Genomic DNA, 22,757 nt, shown 5'->3' with positions numbered 1-22,757 from the left:
AATCATTCCAGTTAAAAATTAATCAGATTGGTGAAAAATCAATCTTTTTTAGCATAAAATTTAACTGTTTCGTCGAAAAATCATGTATTTTGTTGATAAATCGTATTTTTTGGCAGAAAATAAATATTTTTCTTTGAAAATTCATAGTTTTTTTTGTACTATTCAATTATTGTTTTATAATTCACAAAACAATCGGAAAAGCACTCTAATGCAAAAATGAAAATACATCTTTAAAATTGTACCTACTCTTTCTAGTTCCAGTTTTCGGCACCAGGTGGCGAAATGGTACACCGCCATTCCCAATATCCATAATTTTTATATTTTTTGTTGTTCCAGATAACAAATATCCCTTTGAAGCGCCCTACTTTTATTTCTCAAAAAGCGAGTTAACCTTCTGCAAATTAAAATGCCTAAGAATAGCAAAAATATTATACGACGAAGCTCTGCAGTATGCTGAAACCGGCACGCCTTCCGTTTTCGCAATAACGTCTTTATTAGAAAACGAGTCCGAGATGAAGTCCTACTTGTCAGAATGCAGAGATCTATTTTTGGACAAAGACGATCCACTTTTTCCGAAATTGAAAAAGGCAGGTAATAAAATCGGCGCCTCGCATTATGAGAAAGGCTCTACGAATAGAAGGAATAAAACGAGTGTACCGTGGGAGCAAATTGTAAGGCAGGATGAGGAAATAAGAAATCGATTCTTGGAGAAGCAGCGAAATCCTCAGTATCAAAAAATGAAAGAAGTCAGACGAAAATTGCCCGCGTGGTCGAGAATGGACGAGATTTTAAATACAATCTATGAGAATCAAGTGACGATAATCTCGGGAGAGACTGGTTGCGGAAAAAGTACACAGGTTCCGCAATTTATTTTAGACGAGTGGATCATTAATAGAACGAGGGAAAATGAAGATCATGTAGAAATAATTTGCACCCAGCCTCGAAGGATAAGTACAATTGGAGTGGCGGAACGAGTTGCGGCTGAAAGAGACGAACGAGTGGGTCAAACAATTGGTTATCAGATTCGATTGGAGAGTAAAATGTCTCAAAATACGAGACTCACTTTTTGTACGACTGGAATTTTGTTACAGAGATTGTCCGGCGATCCGAAATTAACTTCTGTCACGCACATCATTGTGGACGAAGTGCATGAAAGGAGCGCAGAGAGGTCAGTTCAGTTATTCAAATTTAATTTTCAGGCTGCTCAACTTCAGGGAAAATCTGGAAATCAGAAAAAAGTCAGGGATTTAAAAAAAAAAATGTTTTTAAGAGGAAATCTCTTGGAATTTTTCATGAGAACATTGCATTTTAATTATTTTTCACTCTTAAAACAGTATATTTTGTTGAAAGCCGAAGGGTTATTTAAATCTTTTAGTCTATTATGAAAGAAACATCTCCGTTAGAAAAAATTCTTGCTACTGAAAATTTTTTTATTTAACAGAATATAATTTATGTTTTGTTTATTACAGAATAAATAAAGAGATTTCAAGGCACTTTTTGTAGACTGTACCGATTATTTTATGCATTGTAAAAGACAGACTTTAATTGAAGTAAAAATGTTGTTGTGGATTTGAATTTACAATTTATAAAAATTATTAGTCGAAAATTTCGATGTTAATTCAGGTTTTTTCAGAATTAGAATTAGTTGCGGCTCTACAAAACAAGGTTAAAAAATATTTTAGAAGATTTCAACTAATTCGATGATTTCTACTAATGCAAAAAATTTCACAAAGATTTCACAAATATTTCAAAAGTTTTCACAAAAAAAGATTTCAATTTTTTTGTTGAAGATTTTAAAACATTTCACGAAGGTTTAAAATATTTCAATGATTTTAAACGAATGCAAAAGATTTTAACAAAGGTTTCAAAGAATTTTCAAGGATTTCCAAAATATTTCAAGAATATCAAAGATTTCAAGAAGGGACATGTACACCAGATGTCAAAGATCTCACAACATTTCAAAGATCTTAAAAATAATTTCACAATTTGTTTAGATTATTTCATAAGATATCACAAAGATTTAAAATATTTCAGTGATTTCAAACAAATACCAAAGAATCCAGAAATATTTCACAAATATTTCATACTTCATAAGGATTCCAAAAGAATACAAGAATTTCAAAGATTTCAAAAAGAGTCTGACCAAGAATTTTACAAGACCGGGGAAAACTAAAAAATGACAGTGAATTTATTTTTGACTGGGAATTTTTCAAAATTTTAGAATAAAAATGTTATCAAACTTCGATTTCAAACGCTTTTTAAATCATTTGTTAAATTTTGATTTTTATATATTATTCTATAATTTAGTTTATAATGCTTAATTCGAAAATCTTTCACTTCAAAAATTTTCCATCTTATATTTTTAATTTTTAAGCATATATTTTAATTTAACGAATTTTAAAATGCACTTTTAAAGGTGACAAGAAAAATGAGCAGTTTTTAAAATCGAAGATTCTTTTATAAAAACAGGGAGGCCACCGGACAGGGAAATCGGGAATTTTACGATCTGCCCAAGTTCGATTTTAACAGTTTTTGAAATAATTAAAGTGCAGTTTTGAAGATTTAAACAATTAAAAATTAAAAGCATTTAAAGTTGAAAATTTTTGATAAAAACAGTTTAATTTTATCAACTGTAAATAAAAATAAATAATTTTTAGAATGGATCTGTACTCTATGTACAGAAATCTGACAGATAACTGATTTGACCAAACAATTCTAGATCCGTTCAAAATTTGAGAATTTCCATATTGTAACTGTTTGAATTCGAAAGACTTGATAAGAATTGTAATTATTATATCATTTTTTCGAATACTTTGATTTTTAAATAAAAATTTTCATTATTTATCAATAATATATTTTTAATTCAGTTTCAGGTCATCCTTTTATTATTTTTTATATTAAATATAATAAATAAATGTATAAATGTATTAATATATTATTTCTATTAATTTTTTAGCCATTAAAAAATGTAAACGTGCGTTTTACTATTTTCAACTTAAAAATAAATCCATAATAATATAGTCATAATTAAAGGTTTATATTAAATTTACAATATTGTGAGTCTAAATTATTTAATTTTTATCCCATTTAATTTGAAATTTCTTAATGTCGAAATAGAATAAGTATTTAATATTTAGCAATATTTCACTGTTCATTCAAGACGCGTGAATTGCAACCAAATATTTAAAAGAAAACAATTTGAAACTGAATTGTTTTACATAGAAAGCTTTGAATCTTTAGATTTTCGAAGAAATTTTAAACTTTTAGCGTTACAATTTTTATTGTTCTATTTAAAAAGTGTTTAATTTATGAGTGAAATTGTTAAATTGTGACGGATAAATAACAACTGAACACTTATTATTTGTAGAAAAAAATTGAGTAATTTTAAGAGATACATAGTTTTAAAAAGACTCAAAATTAATTAAAAACTTGAAATCATTTCAAGTAATTTAAACGAAGTGTATTAACATTTTTTTCGAACTTCTAAATATATTTTAAAACTAATCGAAATTTATCTACAATTTTTGAAAATCCTGTAAATTAAAAAAAAATCCTTAAAATCTTCCATGTTCTTCTTTTATAATTTTTTAAATCTTAAAATCCTCTTAAACTTTCTGTTACAATAATTTTTCGATTTTCCTAAGAATCTTAAGAATTTTTTTTATTCTTTTGACGTCTTTCACAATTATTAAAAAAATTCTAAATTTTTTGTTTGAAATCTGCAAAAATCGATATTTTATTTTTGATTCGGCTGTAAGTATTTGAAATTATTTCAAGTTTTAAATTTAATTCGAATCTTTATAAAACTTCTAAATGTCTCTTAAAATTACTCTAATAATTTTACAAATAATAAGTGTTCCATTATTATTTATAAATTCAAATTCAATTTTTTGTTAATTTTCAGGATTTTTTAAAAGTTATAGAAAAAATTCAATTCATTTAAAATTATATTTAAAAAGTTCCGAAAAAAATTCAAAAATTATTTTGAATTAAGAAAAATTAAAAACCATTTCTAGATTTCACAAGATTTGGAAATAAAATTTTAAAGCTTTTGAAGGATGCCTAGACCATTGAAAATAAAAATAATTTAACTTCTAATTTAAGAACTTTTAAGTTAAATAAATTATTTATCAATTTTTAATGTGTCTAGCTTAAAATTGCTTAAAATAATGTAATTAAATTTTTTTTTAAAGTTCATTGCTTGATTCTTTAATTTAGACTATTGAAAATGTTAACGTGGATTTATATTTTTGGAACTTAATCTGAATCGATGAACTCTATAATTGATAAAAGTTCGAAATTTTGTAGCTTATTTGCATTTCATTTAACATTGTTTATTTGAAAAAACCTTCCATTTGCTACGTGTACATTTTTGAGCATTTGAATACACAATTTTTGAATTGAAAAACTTTTAAACATCAATTTTTAAAGTTTGAAATTGAAGTGTTCTACTTTAAATGCTTTAATTTGTTTTTTATTATTTTATATGGAAGATCCATTAAAAATATTTTAAGAAGATTTCAAAAGATTTAACAAAAATGTCAAATTTTCAAATTTTCTTAGTCTTCAAAACTTTCACGAACTTTAAATATTTCAGCAAGAGTACAGTACAACAGATTTCGAAGATTTAAAAATTGTAAAAGATTTGAATGATTTTAAAGGATTTTTATCTTTAAATATTAATTATCAGGGAAAATAGACAATTTATCGAAAAATTTTGACAATTTTGAAACTGAAGTTTTGCGGCCACTCTGGTGTAATATTCTTGTCAGTAATTTCCTTGTTTTTCTATTTTTTTGATGGGCAGTTGCTTCTTTCTGGCATTACATTTTTTAGTTATAAATTTTATTATTTGGTTAAAAAATCAACAATTTTGTTAAATTCATCCTTTTTGGTTGAAAATGCAAATGTTTTGTTTAAAAATTCGTCTGTTGCGGATCAAAAAATCGTCATTTTAGTTAAAAATTAACTTTTTTTGTTGAAAATTCAACTGTCTTCTGAAATTTTCGTATATTCAGTTTAAAAAAATTCATCTATTTATTTAAAATTCGTCTCTCAAACTTGAAAGTTCAACTATTTGCTTGAAATTGAACTTTTTTATTGAAATTTCATTTTTTCGGGATTGCAAGTTAATGGTTGTCTAAAACGTTCAACTTTTTAGCTTGAAAACTCAATTCCTTTGATAAGAATGCATCTCCTTTGGTTGAAAATGTAACTATTCTGTTGATATCTCGTTTTTTTTAATTGAAAAACTTAACTATGCCAGATTTTGTGGAAAATGTATGTTTTTAATTTGAAAATTCATCTTTTTGGTTTAAAAATTTGTATTGTTTAGTAGAAATTTAATATTTTTTCGATAAAAGTGTAATTGTTTGTTTCGAAAAGTTGTCTTATTTGGTTGAATTCGACGGTTCTTGATGTAAAATTTAAAAAAATTTGGGTTGAAAATTACATTACTTGCTTGAAGGTTGAACCAATTTGTAAAAAAAAATACTTTTTTTTGTTCGAATTCAACTCAATATATAAACGGTTTTTGTAATTTTGTTTGCCTATTTGCTTGAAAATCAACTTTTTTATGGAAAATTCATTTTTTTTTTTTTTGGTTGAAAATTCAACTGCTTTGCTGAAAGTTCGTATTTCTGGTTCAAAAATGTATCTGCCTTAGTAAAACTTTCATTTTTTGGTTGAAAATGCAACTATTTAAATGAAAAGTAATCTTCTTTGGTTCAGGATTCAACTATTTTGTTGAAAATTCGGCTTATTTAGTTAAATTCCACACCTTTTCGTTTAAAAACAAATATGTTCTGTTTGGAATATCTACTATAACATTATTCGTCGAAAATTCTTCTATTTTGGTTGAAAATTAAGATATTTGAATGAAGGTTGAACCAATTTCTCGTGAAATCGTTTTTCTGTTAAAGATTTATCATTATAGTTGAAAAGCCATTTCTTTAGTTTAAAGATTAACTAAGTTGTTAAAAATTAATTTTTTTAATTGAAATTTCAACCGCTTCGGTAAAAGATTAACTACTTTGCTAAAAATGATTTTTTTGTTGGTTAAGGGTTTAGTTCGGAAAAATGCAAAACCGAGAACTTTTTCAAAATTCCCTGATTTTTCCTTGACAAATTTTTCATTTCAAATATTTAATATTCAAATACAAGCATTTTTAATCTTATAATACTTTTAGCGTGGAAAATTTTATAAGCAGAATAAAACAGTATTTAAGATACAAATATAAAATTTTCAAATTTATTCATTTATTTCAAACAAAAAGAGTCTTTTATACTATAAAAGATGACTATTTAATCAAATACTTCAATTTAAAAAAAAAAACTGAATTTTTATCATAATAGTTGAATATTCAAGCTAAAAAGCTAAATTCCCAACAAAAAGGGTCACAGTTTATATTTCAATCCAAAAAGAATGAAATTTATACAAAAAAAAAATTCAAAACCAAAAAGATGAATTTCCAACTGATAAATATTTTTCACTCTGAATTAAATAAAAGTTTATCTAACTTATTGAACCTTCAAACCAAAAGACAACAATGTTCAATAAAAATTGAATTTTCAAAAACAAAAAATATGACTTTTCAGCAAAAAATGAATTTTTTACGAAACTGATGCATTTCTACCCAACAAAAATGAAATTTCAAACTTCAATACAAATTTTTTTTGACAATGTACTTTAACTTTTACCCAATAGTTGAATTTTCAATTAAACAAGATTAATTTTTAACAAAATAAGTAAATTTTCAATCAAAAAGATGAAATTTCAATGAAAAAACAGTATTTTCCACTAAACAGTTCAATTTTCAGTCAAATAAGCTTTCAATAAAAAAAGTTTTAGCAATGCACTTTAACTTTTACCCAAGCAGTTGAATTTTCAATTCAACAAGATTTTTTTTTAACCAAGTAATTATAAACTTTCAACGAAAGATATGAATTTTCAACTAATAATATCAATATTTAACAAAAAAAGTGATTTCTTAACAAAGTGTTTCAATAAAATATTTTAAACAAATTAGTTGAATACTCAAGCAAATTTGAAATTTCTGTTGAAGAAGATTTCAGTCGAGTTTTAACGATCAAAATATAATTTTGTAACCAGAAATAATTTTCTAAGAAAAAATTCAATTGTTAATCCAAAAAGAGGAATTTTTAACCAAAAACAATGACTTTTTAACAAAGTTTGTCAAGTTCTCTGCGAAATAGTTGCATTTTCATGAAAAAAGAGTAAATTTCTCCTAAAGCAGGAGAATTTTTAATTACAAAAAAAGTTGAGTTTTCATCCAAAAAATATTTCAGTCGACTCTGCAAGATTAAAAAATGAATTTGTTTAAACAAAACAAAAAATAAGTTTTCCGAAAAATTGAATTTTTTATCTAAAAAGACAAATTTTGTCAACCAAAAAGGATGGATTTTTAGCAGAATAATTGAATTCTCTACAAAATAGTTGCATTTTTAATTTAAAAAATTAAATTTGGTACTAAATTAGAAGAATTTGTGATGAAAACGACAAATTTTATTTATAAGTGAAACTTTCTTGCAGAAAAGATTGCAGTTCATTTTTAACACACCCACGTATAAATTTTAAACAAAAAGTAAATTTTGTACAAAATAGTATTTCAAGAAAATATTATATTAGTTTAGTTTCTAACCAAACAGTTGCATTTTTATCCAAAAAAGATTACATTTTATTTTAAAAGCAGATGGCTTTTTAATTAAATAAAAAAAACCCAAATTTTATAAAATTGTTGAATTTTCAAGCAAACAGTTGTATTTTTATCCAAGAATGAGTAATTTCTGCTAAAGCTGACGCTTTGAATTAAAAAAGATACAATTTCAACTCCTTTCTTATAAAATTGTCCATTTAAAAAAAATTGTAATCTGAAAATTTTCAATTTGTGACACTTTTAATTAGAAATAATAGTTTTAATTTCTTTGAATTTTGAATGATCGAATGTTCAAAATGTTATTTTTTAAATATTTCGTTTTTAACGTTTTAAATTTGTCCTATTTAGAAATTTTCTTATCATAAATCACTGAAATTCGCGATTCTTATATTTAAAATAAAATTGTCTTATTTTGTAAGCTTTAAATTAGAAATTATACAATTTCCAAACTTTTCTAATAAAATTCCCCATTTTAAAAAATTTAATTCAAAAGTATACAATTTTGAACGCTTTCAATAGCATGGGAGTGGGGTCTCCTTATTCTAATTCGTGCTATAGATTGAACCATAGAAATATTGATATTAAATTTTTCATTGAAAATTCATCCTTTTGTCCTTTAAAAAACTCGTCTTTTCGGCTTGAAGTTTGAACTATTTGGTTAAGAAGGCAACTGTTTTTTATTTGAAAATTCATTTGCGTATTTTTTATGGCTGAAAATTCAACTAGTTGATAAAATTTTTTTAAATTTATTAATTTTATTCAATTTAAATATTTGGTTTAAAAGTTATGTCTTTTTCGAAAATTCAACTGTTTTGTTGAAGATTTGTCTATTTAGACAGAAAATTCACCCTTTTCGGGTTGAAAAGTATTTTTTTATGGAAAATTCAAATTGCTTTTAAAAAATTCAATTAATCCGGTTGAAAATGCATCTTTTCTTGGTTGAAGTTTATTCTTTCTTTTTGAAAATTCGAAAATTTGGCTGAAAATTCAACAATATGGTTAAAAATTCAACTATTTTGTTGAAAGTTTAATTAATTAGTTTAATTAATTTGAAAATCCGACTTTTATTGTAGAAAATTTTCTTTTAATTTTTGGAGAAATGAAAGAAAGTGCACAATCAAAAAACCAAAATTATAATAATTAATTACCATTTAAGCCTCTGGAAAACGTCGGAGTGTATTTGTTAATTTTAATCGAAAATTTTTTATCCCGTTTTTGAATATTAATAGTCAGAGAAAATAAAAAATTGGCATTTTTTTCCAATTTCCATTTTCATTTTAACATTTTTCTTTAATTATTTCTAGTGACTTTCTGCTGATGCTTTTGAAGCAACTCCTAGTGGAACGTCCAGATCTCAAAGTAATTTTGATGAGCGCAACCCTCAAGGCCAAAGACTTCTCTTCCTACTTCAAAGACGCTCCCGTTTTAGATATTCCCGGAAGGACTTTCCCAGTTGAGCAAATCTTCCTGGAGGAAATATTCGAAAAAGTAAATTTTGTCTTTGAGGAAAACTCGAAATACACTCGACGAATTCGAGGGGATTATGAGCAGCTGCAAATCGATTTTGAAACGATGGATATCGACTCTCAAGCGATGGAACCACCGAAAAATAATGTACCCGATCAAAATTTAGCGCTTCCACAACTTATTGCGAGATATCCTGGTTTTGATTTCGCAACCTACAAGGCTCTCTACGTTATGGATTCTGAGAAAATCAATTATGAATTGCTCGAAAAGACTCTAGAGTGGATCGTCGATGGGGATCACGATTATCCTCGCACTGGTTCTATTGTTGTAAGTAATATTCATAGTTATAAATAAAATTAAGAATTAATTGTTTAGCGAAGAAATTTGGAAGTTATTGAGTTTGAAACATTGCATTTGGAATATTTTTAGATTTTTGAATCAGGGCGGTTCTTGGACCGCAAAACAACATTTTTAAAGCCAAATCTATCCAACTCACTTGGAATATCGCCAATTTGATATCATATGATAAATTGCATTTTAAAATGAGTTAGATTTTAATTTTGTTTAATATCAAGTTCAATTATGAAATCAGTTTAAGAACTTTCTGCAGGTCTTCATTTTTAAGCGTGCATTTTTAAGTTTAAGAATGATTAAGATGCAGTTTTGAAGACTTGAATAAAGAAAATTAAAAGCGCTTGAATTTGAAAATTTTTGATAAAAAATGGTTCAAGTTTTTCAGTTGTAAATATAAACTAATTGATGATTTTTAAGATAATTATAGTTTCCGTTTTCAAAAATTAACAACAATTGATTTAAAAAGACGATTATGAATCTTTTTAAAATTAATAATTTACCTTTTTAAAGTTGAAAATTGAAATGTTTCAATTTAAAAGATTTAATAGTTAAAAAATGTAAACGCCTGAATGAAACCCATATAAATTCTTTTCAATTTTCAAATTATTTCTAAATAATAGATTTGTAATTAAACGTTTTTGTTAAATTACAAATCCTATCAATACAATAAAAATTTAACCTTTATTAATTTGAAACTGCATAAAACTACAATAATTCAATTTAAAATTTTTTTTTTAACCTTCAATATTTTATGAATTCGAAGAAACATTATTGTTTATTTTTAACGCCTTTATTAAGTTGGAAGAGAAGACATTTTGGTTTTCATTTTTGATTGATTTTGATGACGGAATTTTTTATTTTTAACATTTTTATTAATGTGAGCTAAATGAAATTAGTTTAAATTTGTTCTAGTAAATTTCCAATCATATTCTCGTCTTGAGTTTTAACAGGTTGACCGCTAAGTAGAAGATAAAAAATTCTGGATTAAAAAAAATTAAATCAAAACTGAACTGCAAATTAACGCCGTCAAAGTGGAACTCTTTTTTATTTTATTTTATCTTTTTATTTAAACTTAAAACATTTTGAATTTAAAATTTCAACAATTTTTTGTATAAAATGGAAGCTAAAGGTTGAAAATTATATAATTTGGAATTAATTTTAAGTTAGAAACAATAACAATAAAACGATTTTTTAAAATCTAAATCTAGATTAATTGTTTGGAATTAGTAATTGTTCACCTGTTGTTTGTAAGAAAAAATTGAACAATTTCACTTATAAATTAATCATTAAAAAAATTAAAATTCTTAAAATTTTTCTTTTTACTTGAAACAATTCAGATTAAACTCTTATTTTGGATATTTGATTCATAATTTAAAATTTTAAATAAACAGCCTAATATTGATGAATGTTGAAGAAATGTCCTTTTTCACTCGTAAAATTTCGTATTAAATCGGTTAAAACTGAAATGTTTATAATAAAAAAAAACATTAAAACAGAATTTGGAATTGAATAAAAGCTTTCAATTATGAATATATTATTTAGAAATAATTTCATTATTGTTCAATTTTTAATAATTTAATTTAAATAACCATCAATTTAATTATATTTGCCTACAGTTGATGAATTTTAAACGCTTTTTAAGACTAATTTTCAATTTCAACGCTTTTAATTGTTTCGTAACTTTTTTAATTGTCAAAACAGAATTTAAAAAATTTCTACATTGAAAATTTACACTTAAAAGTGTTGACAAAAAATTGACAAATTATTCAGCTAAAAGATTTTAACATTACGTATTGTAAACTAAATGGTTTCATAACTGGAAACGTTTCAATTAAAGTTAAAATTTTAAACATTGAAATAAAACTTATCTTTAATTATATTTATACCATTCATAAATTTAGTCTCTAGATTTTTAATGACTTGAATTAGAAAGCTGCAAATTAAAATTTTTTATTATTTATAGTTGAAAAACTACAGTATTGAATGATTTTTCGAGAATATTAAATTTTTGTGAAATTAAAAGTAAAATTGTTTAATTTTAAATCTTGAAATTTCTCATAGCACAATACTAAGCACGTCCAGCTCAGAATTATTCAATTTTGAACATTCTGAGTTTACAATAAACCATTCACTTTTTTAAATTTGAAAATGTTATTTAATGTTCTATTCATATCAAGTGCAGATTTTCTAATTTTTAATACTTCGTATATGAATTTCTTTAATTTCGAAGGCTTTTAATTATTAAATTTTTACCGCTTCAAACTGCAAATTTTCATCGACTGAAATCCTACAAGTTAAGAAGCGTTCATATTTAAATTGTACAGATTTAATCAATTTAAATTTAATTATTATGAATATTGAATGTTTCATTCTGAAACTCTTTAATCTTGAACTTCGAATTATCCAATTTTGAAAGTTTCAATTTGAAGTTTTTCGATTTTAAAAGCTTTAAGTTTAAAAAAAAGATGATTTTTTAACGTTTTTAATTTGAAATCGTTCATTTTTATAGGTTTCCATTTATAAATGATTTAATTTTGAATTATAAAATTTCAAAATTGATCAATTTTCAATTGCATTAATTTACAATTGTCTAATTTCTTAAATTATTATATAAGAATTTAATATAAAATATTAAATTATTAAACTAGTTGGTTGTAGATTCACTTTTCTTCTTTTTTTGTTAAAAATATTATTTTTTTTCAAAAACACGCAACTTTTTAGCTAGAAAAATCAATTTTTGTTGAAAATTCGTCTTTTCAGGTTCAAATTGAATAGTTTTTCGTTAAAAGTTTCACTATTTTGTTGACTTAAAACCATAGGAATGTGGTGCCTGCATTAATGTTATTTAAAAAAGCAGAAATGACTTTCACAATAGCTTGCATTACATATTTTCCCTTATTGTTCTACGATGTACAATTGTTTTCAAATTTGATATAATAAAACAATTATTGTTGAATAATTATCATTATAAATGCTTAAAAATCAACCGAAAAAGTTGTTGAAAACGTTTGTAATTCAAAATTGTTGAATTTGAAATGATTTTAGTTTCAAATTATTTAATTTCGAATTATACAAACTTAAAATTGATAAGCTATTATTTTCCTGAATTACTAATGCTTCTAATTCGAAAAACGAGCTGTAGAAACTTGAAGGAGTTGATTAAAAATTGTTCATTTTCCAATATCAATTATTAAAATTTTTATATTTTATCAGAATTTAATTGGTGATATAAAATTTTTTTCTGAGATTTTTCTGAGAGTGCCAAATTTTAGTTCAATTATACCTTTTAATTGTAAATTGCAATTCTACGAGTTATCATATTTTCCAAGGCCTATATTTTGAAAATGTTTTGGCTTCGCCAGGTGTTTCTACCTGGCTTTGCAGAGATCAGCACCATCAGAGACCTTTTAAGAGATAACAAAATCTTTTCGCCAAAAAGAGGTAGATTTTTAATAGTTCCTCTGCATTCTTCCTTGTCCAGTGAAGACCAAGCCTTAGTCTTTAAAAAACCAAAGGATGGAATGAGAAAAATTGTTCTAAGTACGAATATTGCGGAGACATCTGTGACTATAGACGACTGTGTTTTCGTCATCGATACCGGCAAGATGAAGGAAACGAGGTTTAATACGAATGAGAATATGGAGAGTTTGGAAACTTGCTGGGTTTCCAGAGCAAATGCTAATCAAAGAAGAGGTCGTGCTGGTCGAGTTATGCCTGGAGTTTGTGTTCATCTCTACACTTCCCACAGGTAGGAAAACATGTCTCAGATTATTGTTTTTACAATTTAAGAAATTAAATTCAGAAAAAAAAAACAACGAAATTTAAATTCCTTTTTAATGCCCTACATTCAGATTTAACTCGAAAATTCTTGAAATTAAAAAAATCTAAAGTCTGTTGATTAGATTTCAATAGCATACTGTTCAATGTCTCTATTCATATTAAAAAAATAAATTTAAAAAATCTGCCCGCTTCGCAGGCACATTCTTATCGCGCGCGACTCGCTGCGCTCGCAAGTCTGAGCGCGCCTAGGGCGTGCGACTGTTGGTTCTCGCGCTTCGCGCTCGATAATGTAATTACCTCGCGCTACGCGCTCCACTTTTCTGCACAGACTATTTAAAACTAAAGTTAAAAGTAGCGACAACAGTAATTTAATGATTGTGAATTCTCTTTTGTTAAAGCTCCTTCGGCTTTAACGAACACATTCTCATCACGTATCTCGTGCTTCGCACTCGAGTTTATCCCTGAAATTTTATATCATTCCCATAAATGTATATTATTATCATTCGTAACTTGCATTGATATTAAAACAGATTAAATTTCATTGTCCCGTTTAAAAAAATTTGAAAATATTTTTTGCAATTCATTTTGAATTCACCCTAAATTATTATTAGTTTATCGTAAATTTGTTTACACTCTTCTAAATTTACTCAATTCTATTCATTCGATAAAGCTTTTTAAAGTTTTTATTTCATTCATCTTGAATATTTTAAAACTCACCTTAAATTTGGAGGCATTTGATCAAATTCTTTTGAAGTTTCTTTAATTTTTCCCTAATTAATTTCAAACTCATTTTTGAATTTATTGAATTATGATTGCACAAAATGTAGAACTGATTTATTTTGAAAGTGTTTAGTTTAAATAAGTTTGTTGTGGAAATGTTATATTAAAATTTTTTGAAACTAATTGAAAATTATACATTTCAGTATTTTTTCAAATATTATATTTATTTTATAAGATATTATCTTAAAACTATTCAGCTTCTACGTTTTTAATTTTTTAAAGAATGTTTGCGTATCAAATTCCTTGATTCAGAATCATAATTTTTGTTTACTTTTCATGTTTTAAATTTGAGAATATAAATGAGAAAAAAACCTTTTTGGAGCCTAAAAAACTGCTAAATTTTGGTATGCTAAAAGTTAAAAAAACGGCCTGTCGTATGAAAAAAAAACAAGTGAAGGGAATTTTGTAGCTACGTTTTGGAACATACGCCCTTATAAATATTTTAATTTGTCTGGTGCCGTTTCTCCGAACAGTCAATTTCATTATTTATAATGTTATTTTTTATGATTAAAATGAAAACCACGCGTTTTATCAAGAAATTATTTAAAAAAATATTTTAGATTTTTTTGGGATAAACAATCGTTCTCTTATATCTTGTGTCATTTTACCAAAAATGTAATTTTTTATTTTTAATGTTATTTACGATTAAAGTAAAAACTACCAATCATATAAAAAAAAACCATTAATAAAAATTGTTGTTCTTTACTTTCGGTAAAAAAATTTTATCTATTATTTCTTAGCTTGTGTCATGTGTCAAAAAATTTAAGTTTTGTTTTTTCACTGTTTTTTTCTATAAATAAAACAAAAACTACGTCTCCTATAAAAAAGTGATTAATAACAAATTTGTAGATATTTTTTGGGTGCATAATGTTTGTCTCATAATTTTTTTTCTACCTTGCATAATTTGACAACAAAATACAATTTTTTATTACTTTTTGTTTGATCAAAATTTGAATGATCAATTTTTCGAAAAAATTCAAAAAGTTGTTATGATAATCTTGTAGGGCTGTCGAAAATTAACATTTTACTTTTCAAGTACTATGAACAAGTGTACAGACAATTTTTGAATCATGAAAAAATGTGGTCCCAAAAACTTTCAAAATACGCTCACTTTTAGAATTTTTATCCAAACTGGCTGACCAACGATCTTGGTATTTAGCTTAGGACACTAAAAGAGTGTATCAAAGGCCAATCTAATAGATTATTTTGTTCAAAAGTTGTAGTGCTCATAGACAGACAGACATAAAGACAGACACATTCGTAAAACCCGGTTTTTCGGATTCAAGGGGTCTCAAAACGTGAATTTTTGACAAAAACTGGGAGGGGAGTCAAATTTTACAAAAATCGAATACCTTCTCTGATGAGAATGTATTAACAAGAAAAAATAACAAATTATTAATTAAATTTTTTGAAACCGCACACACGAGACGAAAAAGAAATTAAATGACAAAAGTTGTGATTAAAATGTGCCCAAGAAGCGGGCAGATTTTTTTGTTTTTTACTCTTAATCATGTTTTTCATTATTAGAGCCAAAACCGTACATCCTATCAAAAAGTGGTTGATAACAAATTTGGAGATCTTTATCAAATGCACAATTTTTATCTCTTTATCTTTTATCGTATTTTGCATAGTTTGGCCGAAAAATGTAATTTTTGGATTTTCCATCATTTTGTATGCTGTCAAAATATGATAATATAATTTTTGCGATTATTAAAAAAGTCATGGGGACAGGCACATTCATAAAAACCTGTTTTTCGGATTCAGGGGGTTTCAAAACGTGTAAATTTGACCAAAACTGGAAGAGGGGGGGTCAAATTTTACACAAATCTAATACCTTCTCTGACGAGAATGTAAAAAAAAAGAGGAAATGGAAAGCCGAATTTTCAACCAATTTTCTACAGAAAAATAAGAGTTTTCAACAAAATACATCAATTTTCCATCAAATAGTAGCATTTTCAATGAAAAAGATAAATTGAATAAATAAATCGTCAATTTTCACTTAAAAAAACTAATTAGTTGATATTTTGACCAAAAAACATTTTAATTTTAAATAAAAACCAGTGAAATTCAGCCAAAATAGATGATTATTCAACAAATTGGATGAATCTTTAACCGATATGACGAATTTTCAAAAAAACAGTTGACTTTTCAACCAAAAAGGATACTTTTTAAGAAAATTGCTTAGTTTTCAGCAGAGTAGATTAAGTTTCTACCAAATAGTTCAAATTTTACATAAAAATATGCATATTTAACCAAAAAAATTAATTTTCTACAAAAAGAGACGATTTTTCAACAAAAGGCATACATTTTCAACTAAATGGTTAAATTTTCAACTAAAAAAGATACATTTTTTTACAAAAAATGGAACATTTCGACATTTGATTAAAAAAATTAATTGCTCATAAAGAATGTATTTAAAAACTAGTTACATTTTTAACAGTGGGGGTGAAGTTTTAAATAAAATCATCCATTTCCAATAAAAAAATTAAGTTTTAACAAAGTAGTTCAACAAAAGAAAATGGATTTTCAACCGTGAAGATTAATTTTCTACAAAAAAAAGGAATTTATAATAAAGTACTTTAATTTGCAACCAAATATCTGATTTTTAACTATAAAATATTTATTTTCAATAAAAAATAAAACAGTTATATTTTCATTTGAAGAAAATCATTTTTAATCAAAAATATTAATTTTAATTATATTATATTATTCATTTTTAAGCAAATAGTCAAATCAACTAATAAGATAATACTCAACAAGAAATTGAATAATTATGTTTTTATGTTAAAAAATTAAGTTTTTACCAGAAAGAAGACTAATTTTCAACAAAATAGTTAAAATTTCGACCAATAAGGTGAATTTTCAACCATGAATAACAGTTTTCTACAAAGAAAAAATTTTTTGAATAAAATACTTTAATTGTCAACCAAATTGTTGATTTTTAACCATAAAATAATTATTTGCAATAAAAAATGTAATAATTGAATTTTCAGTCAAAGAAAATAATTTTCAAACAAAAAGATTAATCTTCTCCTAAAATTGGTAAACTTTTAACAAAATCATTGGATGTTTAACCAAATAGTTGGATATTCAAGCAGAAAAAACGAATTTTCAACAAAATGATCAAATAGTCTACCTAAAAAAGAAATTTTTTGAACAAAATATATGAATTTTCAACTAAAAAGGATACATTTTGAATCAAAAATGGAATAGTTATAGTTTCGTTAAAAAATTTAATTAAAAATAGAAAACAATTTTCAAAAAATAGTTTGATTCTCCACGAAGTAAAATAAATTGTTAACAAACTAGTTTCAATTTTCTACTAAAAATTACGAATTTTGTTATAAAATATTATACATTAATTGTCAAGCAAGCAATTAAATTTTCAATTAAAAAATTTAATTTCAACAAAAAAAAGAAGAATTTTCCAAAATTTGGTTGAATTTTTCACCAAATACCATCTTTTAAACCTAAATATAAAATATATAAATGTGACCCTAAATATAAATATAGATAAATGTTAAACGGAAAAGTGAATAGTTAATATTTTAAGTTAAAAATGTTAATTTCAAACGAAACGAAGAAAACAACAATTTTTTTTTAAATATAGTTAAATTTTCTACAAAGTGGATTAATGTTTCACCAAGCAGTTGAATTTTCAACCAAAAACATGAAGTTTCAACCGAGAAGCTAAGTTTTCTGACGAAAAAGATGAATTTTAGACAACATAATACTTTGACCAAAATTTAGCTAAAAAAATTCTTTTAACGAAAAATGGAATAGTTAAATATTCAACAACAAAAAAAATGTTCAAGGAAACAGTTGAAAACTATTTCGATTACCTATATAAATTACTCCAAATAGCCTAGAGTTTTTTCCCCCTCAATTTTTTCTTTTTTTAATTTCCAGAAATTTCGTAGTTAAATATTGTTTTTATCCTATATATTTTTAAAATTATATGATCATTTAAAATGAATTCTCTTAGATTTGAGCATCACTTCAGTTCGCAACCAATTCCCGAGATTTTAAGAATACCTCTAGAACCGTTGTTGCTACGAATTGAAATTATGCACGGAGGTGCGAAAGTGGACTTCCAAGAGACTTTAGGTAGATTTTTAATAATTATCAATAATTTTACCTGCCAATCTTCTTTTTTTCTCATCTCAGTGATATTATCATTGATTATTTTTTCATTTAGGACAATTGCTAGCGCCACCACCAGTGGAAAGCATCGACACGGCTACGAAAAGATTGCAGGACGTTGGTGCATTAGATTCTGATTTTATTCTAACTCCTCTGGGTCATCACTTAGCAACTTTGCCAGTTGATGTCAGGATAGGAAAGCTCATTCTCTTCGGGGCAATTTTTTGCTGTTTGGATTCTGCGCTGACGATCGCTGCATGTCTCTCTCACAAAAGTCCTTTCGTTTCTTCCTTCGAGAAGAAACACGAGCTGAATGTGAAAAAGAAGGAATTCGCTGTCGCTAATTCGGATCATTTGACTACTCTCAAGGCCTACAAGGTAATTCATAGAATTGTATAGAAGACATACTTTGAACGTTATAATTTTAATGGTTCTATTAAAAATTTTTTTAAATAATTTAAACGAAGTGTCATAGTGTCATAGTCCATGACCTACTTTGAAACCAAATATAGATTTTGGAATATTTATTTATTTATAAGAATACAGAAATTTTCATAGGAAAATTGAAAATGATTTTTTATGTTGAAAAATTAATTTTAAGAAAAGATTTAGAAAGATTTTCAAAATTATCAAAAATTAATGTGGAAGATTTTATCCAAATTTTTTTAATTTTGCAGGATATTAAACAAATGTTTAGAAAAGATTTTAGGAAAAATTCGAAGCATTTTCAAAGATGTTTAGAAATTCTGAAAAAATAAAATAATTTAGAATTTCACAAAATGTAAAACGACATGTGTTTCAAGATTTTAAAATAAAATTTCGAAGCATTTCAAAAGGTTTGTAACTATTTAAAATTAATACAATTTCACTTTTAATTTAAGAAGTGTTCAGTTTCTTTAAAAAATGTTATCGTTCAATTTTTTATTTTTCTAGCTTGAAAATACTTCAAATGATATAATTTCCAAAAAATGTAATGCATTCATGGATACTTTAATTGAGAACATTGAAAATGATAACCTGGATTCATATTTTTGGAACTGAATCCAAATGTATAAAAGCTTAAAATTTCCAATTTTACAGGTTACCTGCATTTAATTTAAAATTGTTTATTTAAAAAGTGTTCGTAGCTTCCATTTTATCCGTGTAAATTATTGAAAATTTCAGAGAAGTCGCTGGACCGGGAAACTGGGAATTTTTTGAGACCGGGAAATGCAGTGAATTTTTTTTTACTGGGAATTTTACAAATTTGTAGAAGAAAAATCTGTCCACGTTCGATTACAACAGTTAGTTTAAAAATAATTAGTTGAATTGTTATGTTTTTCAATTATACTATTATTTAGCTTACAATGCGTAATTCAAAATTTTTTTAATTTAAAAATTTTCCATTTAAAATTTTTATTTCTAAGCTTACATTTTTAATTTAAAGAATTTTTAAATGCTTTCTTAAAGACTTGAACAAATAAAAAATAAAAGCCTTTGATGTTGAAAATTTTGGATAAAAAACATTTTTATTTAATAAATAAATAAATTTTTTCTAAATCTATCTGTAATTTAAGTAAAAAAAAGTGAACAAAAATGATTTGACAAAACGATTTTAAGCCAGTTCAAAATTGAAGAATATAACTATACTTCTAATAATATATACTATAACTTCATAATAATATATTCTTAATTAAAGGATTTTATTAAATTAAAAATATTGTTTCAGTCTAAAATATTCAATTTTAACCCGTTCAATTTGAAATTTTTAATTAAAAAAATATATTAATTATTGAATATTTAGCAATATTTGAATAAGAATTGCTCAAATTTCGCCTACAAATGATAAATGTTCAATTGTTATTTATACATCCAAATTGTAAACAAATTTTCTAAAATTTGCAGGATTTTCTGAAAATTGTAGAAAAAATTCAATTCATTTTGACAGTTATTAGAAGTTATGAAAAAATTTCCAAAATAATTTTAAATTTAAAACAAATTTAATACCATTTCTAGATTTCTCAAGATTTTGAAATAAAATTTTGAAGCTTTCCAGGGATGTTTAAACTATTTAAAAAGAAAATAATTGAATTTCTAAGTTAAGAGTTGTTCAGTTAAAATGTTTTCAATTTTTCAATATTTGATGTTTCTAGCTTGAAATTCCTTAAAATGATGTAATTTTGAAAATTTTAAAGGTCATTGATTGATTTTTTAATTTAGAGCATTGGAAATGGTAACGTGGATTTATATATTTTTTATATCGAAAAATGTTAGTAACTTCAATTTTATACGCGTAAATTATTGAGCATTTGAATATAAAATTTTTAAATTTTATCTCAAGTGGGCAATTTTTTAGCCTTAGTGTTCCATTTTTTAAATTTCATTGACCGTGAAAAATGTTTGCGAATCGGGAAAAAACCGGGAATTTATTTCGTCGATTAAAACGACCATCATGATTTTAGGGTATTTTAAAAACTTTTAAGGCATTTTCAGGAACTTCTTATTTGAAGTATTTTAGGAAATTTAAAAAGATTTAATGGATTTTATCAATTAATTTCATTAATTTCAATTGATTTTAAAGCTTTTGAAATATTTTGAGATAAAGAATTTTCTACAATTTCTGATGATATGAAACAACTTTACAGGGCGTATGGGGTTTTACAATATTTTAAAAGAGTTCACTTTATTTTACAAGGTTTTCGACGATTTCAATGATTTCAAGGGATTTTAAAAATCAATGTATTTTAATACATTTTCAATGATTTCAGGAAATATCATCATAGAATTTCACGTGATTTTATAATATTTTAAAGAATTTATTCATGAGAAGTTAGGTATTTTGTAGGGTTTTAAAGATTTGAAGGTATTTGGAATTCATCCTAAATTCTTAATAATTTATCCTAAATTTGTTGTAGTTTACTTGAATTTGTTTCATTTACTTTCATTTCTCGAAATTTACTACAACTAATTTTTTTGTCGTTGATTTTTTAGTTTTAATTTAATTGATCCTGAGGATCAATTGATAAAATAATCAAAGGAGATGACATATTTTAATAGTTTTTTTTTTCTAATTCCTTGGCATTTTCAAGAGCTTTAAAAAATTCCATAGGAGTTTAAAGGATTTTAAAGAATTCAGGTTATCTTAAAAGATACAAAGAATTTTTTTACTGATTTCAGTAATTGAGAAGGATTTAAAATGCCTAAGGGTTGGTCCTGAAGTTTATTTCAATGAAATAGACTTCAGTAAATTCAATGAAGTTTTTTCATGTTTTAAAATTGTTTTAAATTCATTTGTTGTTTTTCAATTCACCTTGATTTTTTTATGAATTTTATCGACTTCTGATCTTTTATTTTGAATTTCTGCATATTCATTCCAGTTTTACGGAAATCAATGTATTTTTTTAAAAACATTTTTCCTAATTCATATAAATTCTTTTGAATCTAACCTTAATTGTACTGAATCCTTTGGTCCCTATATTTTATCCCATAGGGACTTTGAGGCCTGTGATTAAAACATAGTTCATTATTGTTTTTTTTTATTTTATAAATTATTTTTTAAAAACTTTTGAAGTTTTTTGCCCTGTGAGATTTTTTTCGTGACATAATTTTCTCTATTTTTTCAAAAAATGGATTTATCACGTTTTATTCGTATATTCCTAATTTATCCGGATTTGGAACAGGAAATTTTATAGAATAGTTATCATTTTTATTTTAGGACATGGAGTTTCCGTAAAGAAATATAATTTCGCTTTGAACAAGGAATTTTTTATATGGAACGGGAATTTTTTTAACTTTAATCCCTGTTCCAAATTCTAGATTGATAAAGAAAGTACTTTAAGTAGTTTTAAAAGTATAAGTAGTATTCCAAAGAAGAATTTTTTTAAACTAAAAATCGAACTATTCTAGTAGAAAATTCAACAATTTAGCTGAAAATCCGTTTTTTTAAGAATTAGATTTTTAACCGAAAATTCAATCATTTTATTTTTGATTGTAAGTGTGTCTGTTTTGGATGAAAATTCAAATATTTGGTTGAAAATTGATATTTTTTGTTTTGAAATTAAACTAGTTGTTTTTGAAAATGTATGTACTTTGGTAAAAATTTCCCCTTTTCCTTTTAGAAAATTAATCTTTATGGTTAAAAATGTTTGTGTGTGTGTGTGTATAATTCAACTATTCCAGTTGAATTTTTTAAATAGAAATATCAACTATTTCGTTGAAAATGAACATATTGTGTTCAAAATAGTTTTTTTTTTTGTAGAAAATTATCTTTTCATTTGCAATTTAATCTTTTTATTTAAAAATGATTCTTTTCGGTTACAAATTCAAATATTCCAGTTAAATTTTTATCATTGTAGTTGCAAATTAATCATTTAGGTTGGAACTATTATGTTAAAAATTTGCTGTTTTTGTAATTGAAAATTATTACGAAGCATTATACACGAAGTGCCACATCGATTTGAAAATTTGGGATAATAAATACCAGGTGTATACATATGAAACCGGTATTTTTTCAAGAAAAAAACACATTTATTTCAAGAGAATGATAACAAAGATTTTATTCAAAGTATGCGCCCTCGC

The 22,757-nt window shown here is 25.0% G+C and overlaps 1 protein-coding gene across 1 annotated transcript in view; it reads left to right on the top strand.

The window, feature by feature from the left end:
* Positions 1–22,757, top strand: part of LOC117174392 (putative ATP-dependent RNA helicase DHX57) — a 38,922-nt gene that overhangs the window by 11,565 nt on the left and 4,600 nt on the right. Inside the window, exons 5-9 of the mRNA XM_033363481.1 lie at positions 337–1,168; positions 8,981–9,470; positions 12,860–13,245; positions 18,043–18,164; positions 18,256–18,578. Of these exons, the coding sequence (XP_033219372.1) occupies positions 337–1,168; positions 8,981–9,470; positions 12,860–13,245; positions 18,043–18,164; positions 18,256–18,578 (2,153 nt within the window). The remainder of the gene's footprint in view (positions 1–336; positions 1,169–8,980; positions 9,471–12,859; positions 13,246–18,042; positions 18,165–18,255; positions 18,579–22,757) is intronic.

This window comes from Belonocnema kinseyi, chromosome 6 (assembly GCF_010883055.1).
Source record: "Belonocnema kinseyi isolate 2016_QV_RU_SX_M_011 chromosome 6, B_treatae_v1, whole genome shotgun sequence".
NCBI lineage: Eukaryota > Metazoa > Arthropoda > Insecta > Hymenoptera > Cynipidae > Belonocnema > Belonocnema kinseyi.
This window is presented reverse-complemented; position numbering and strand designations above follow the sequence as displayed.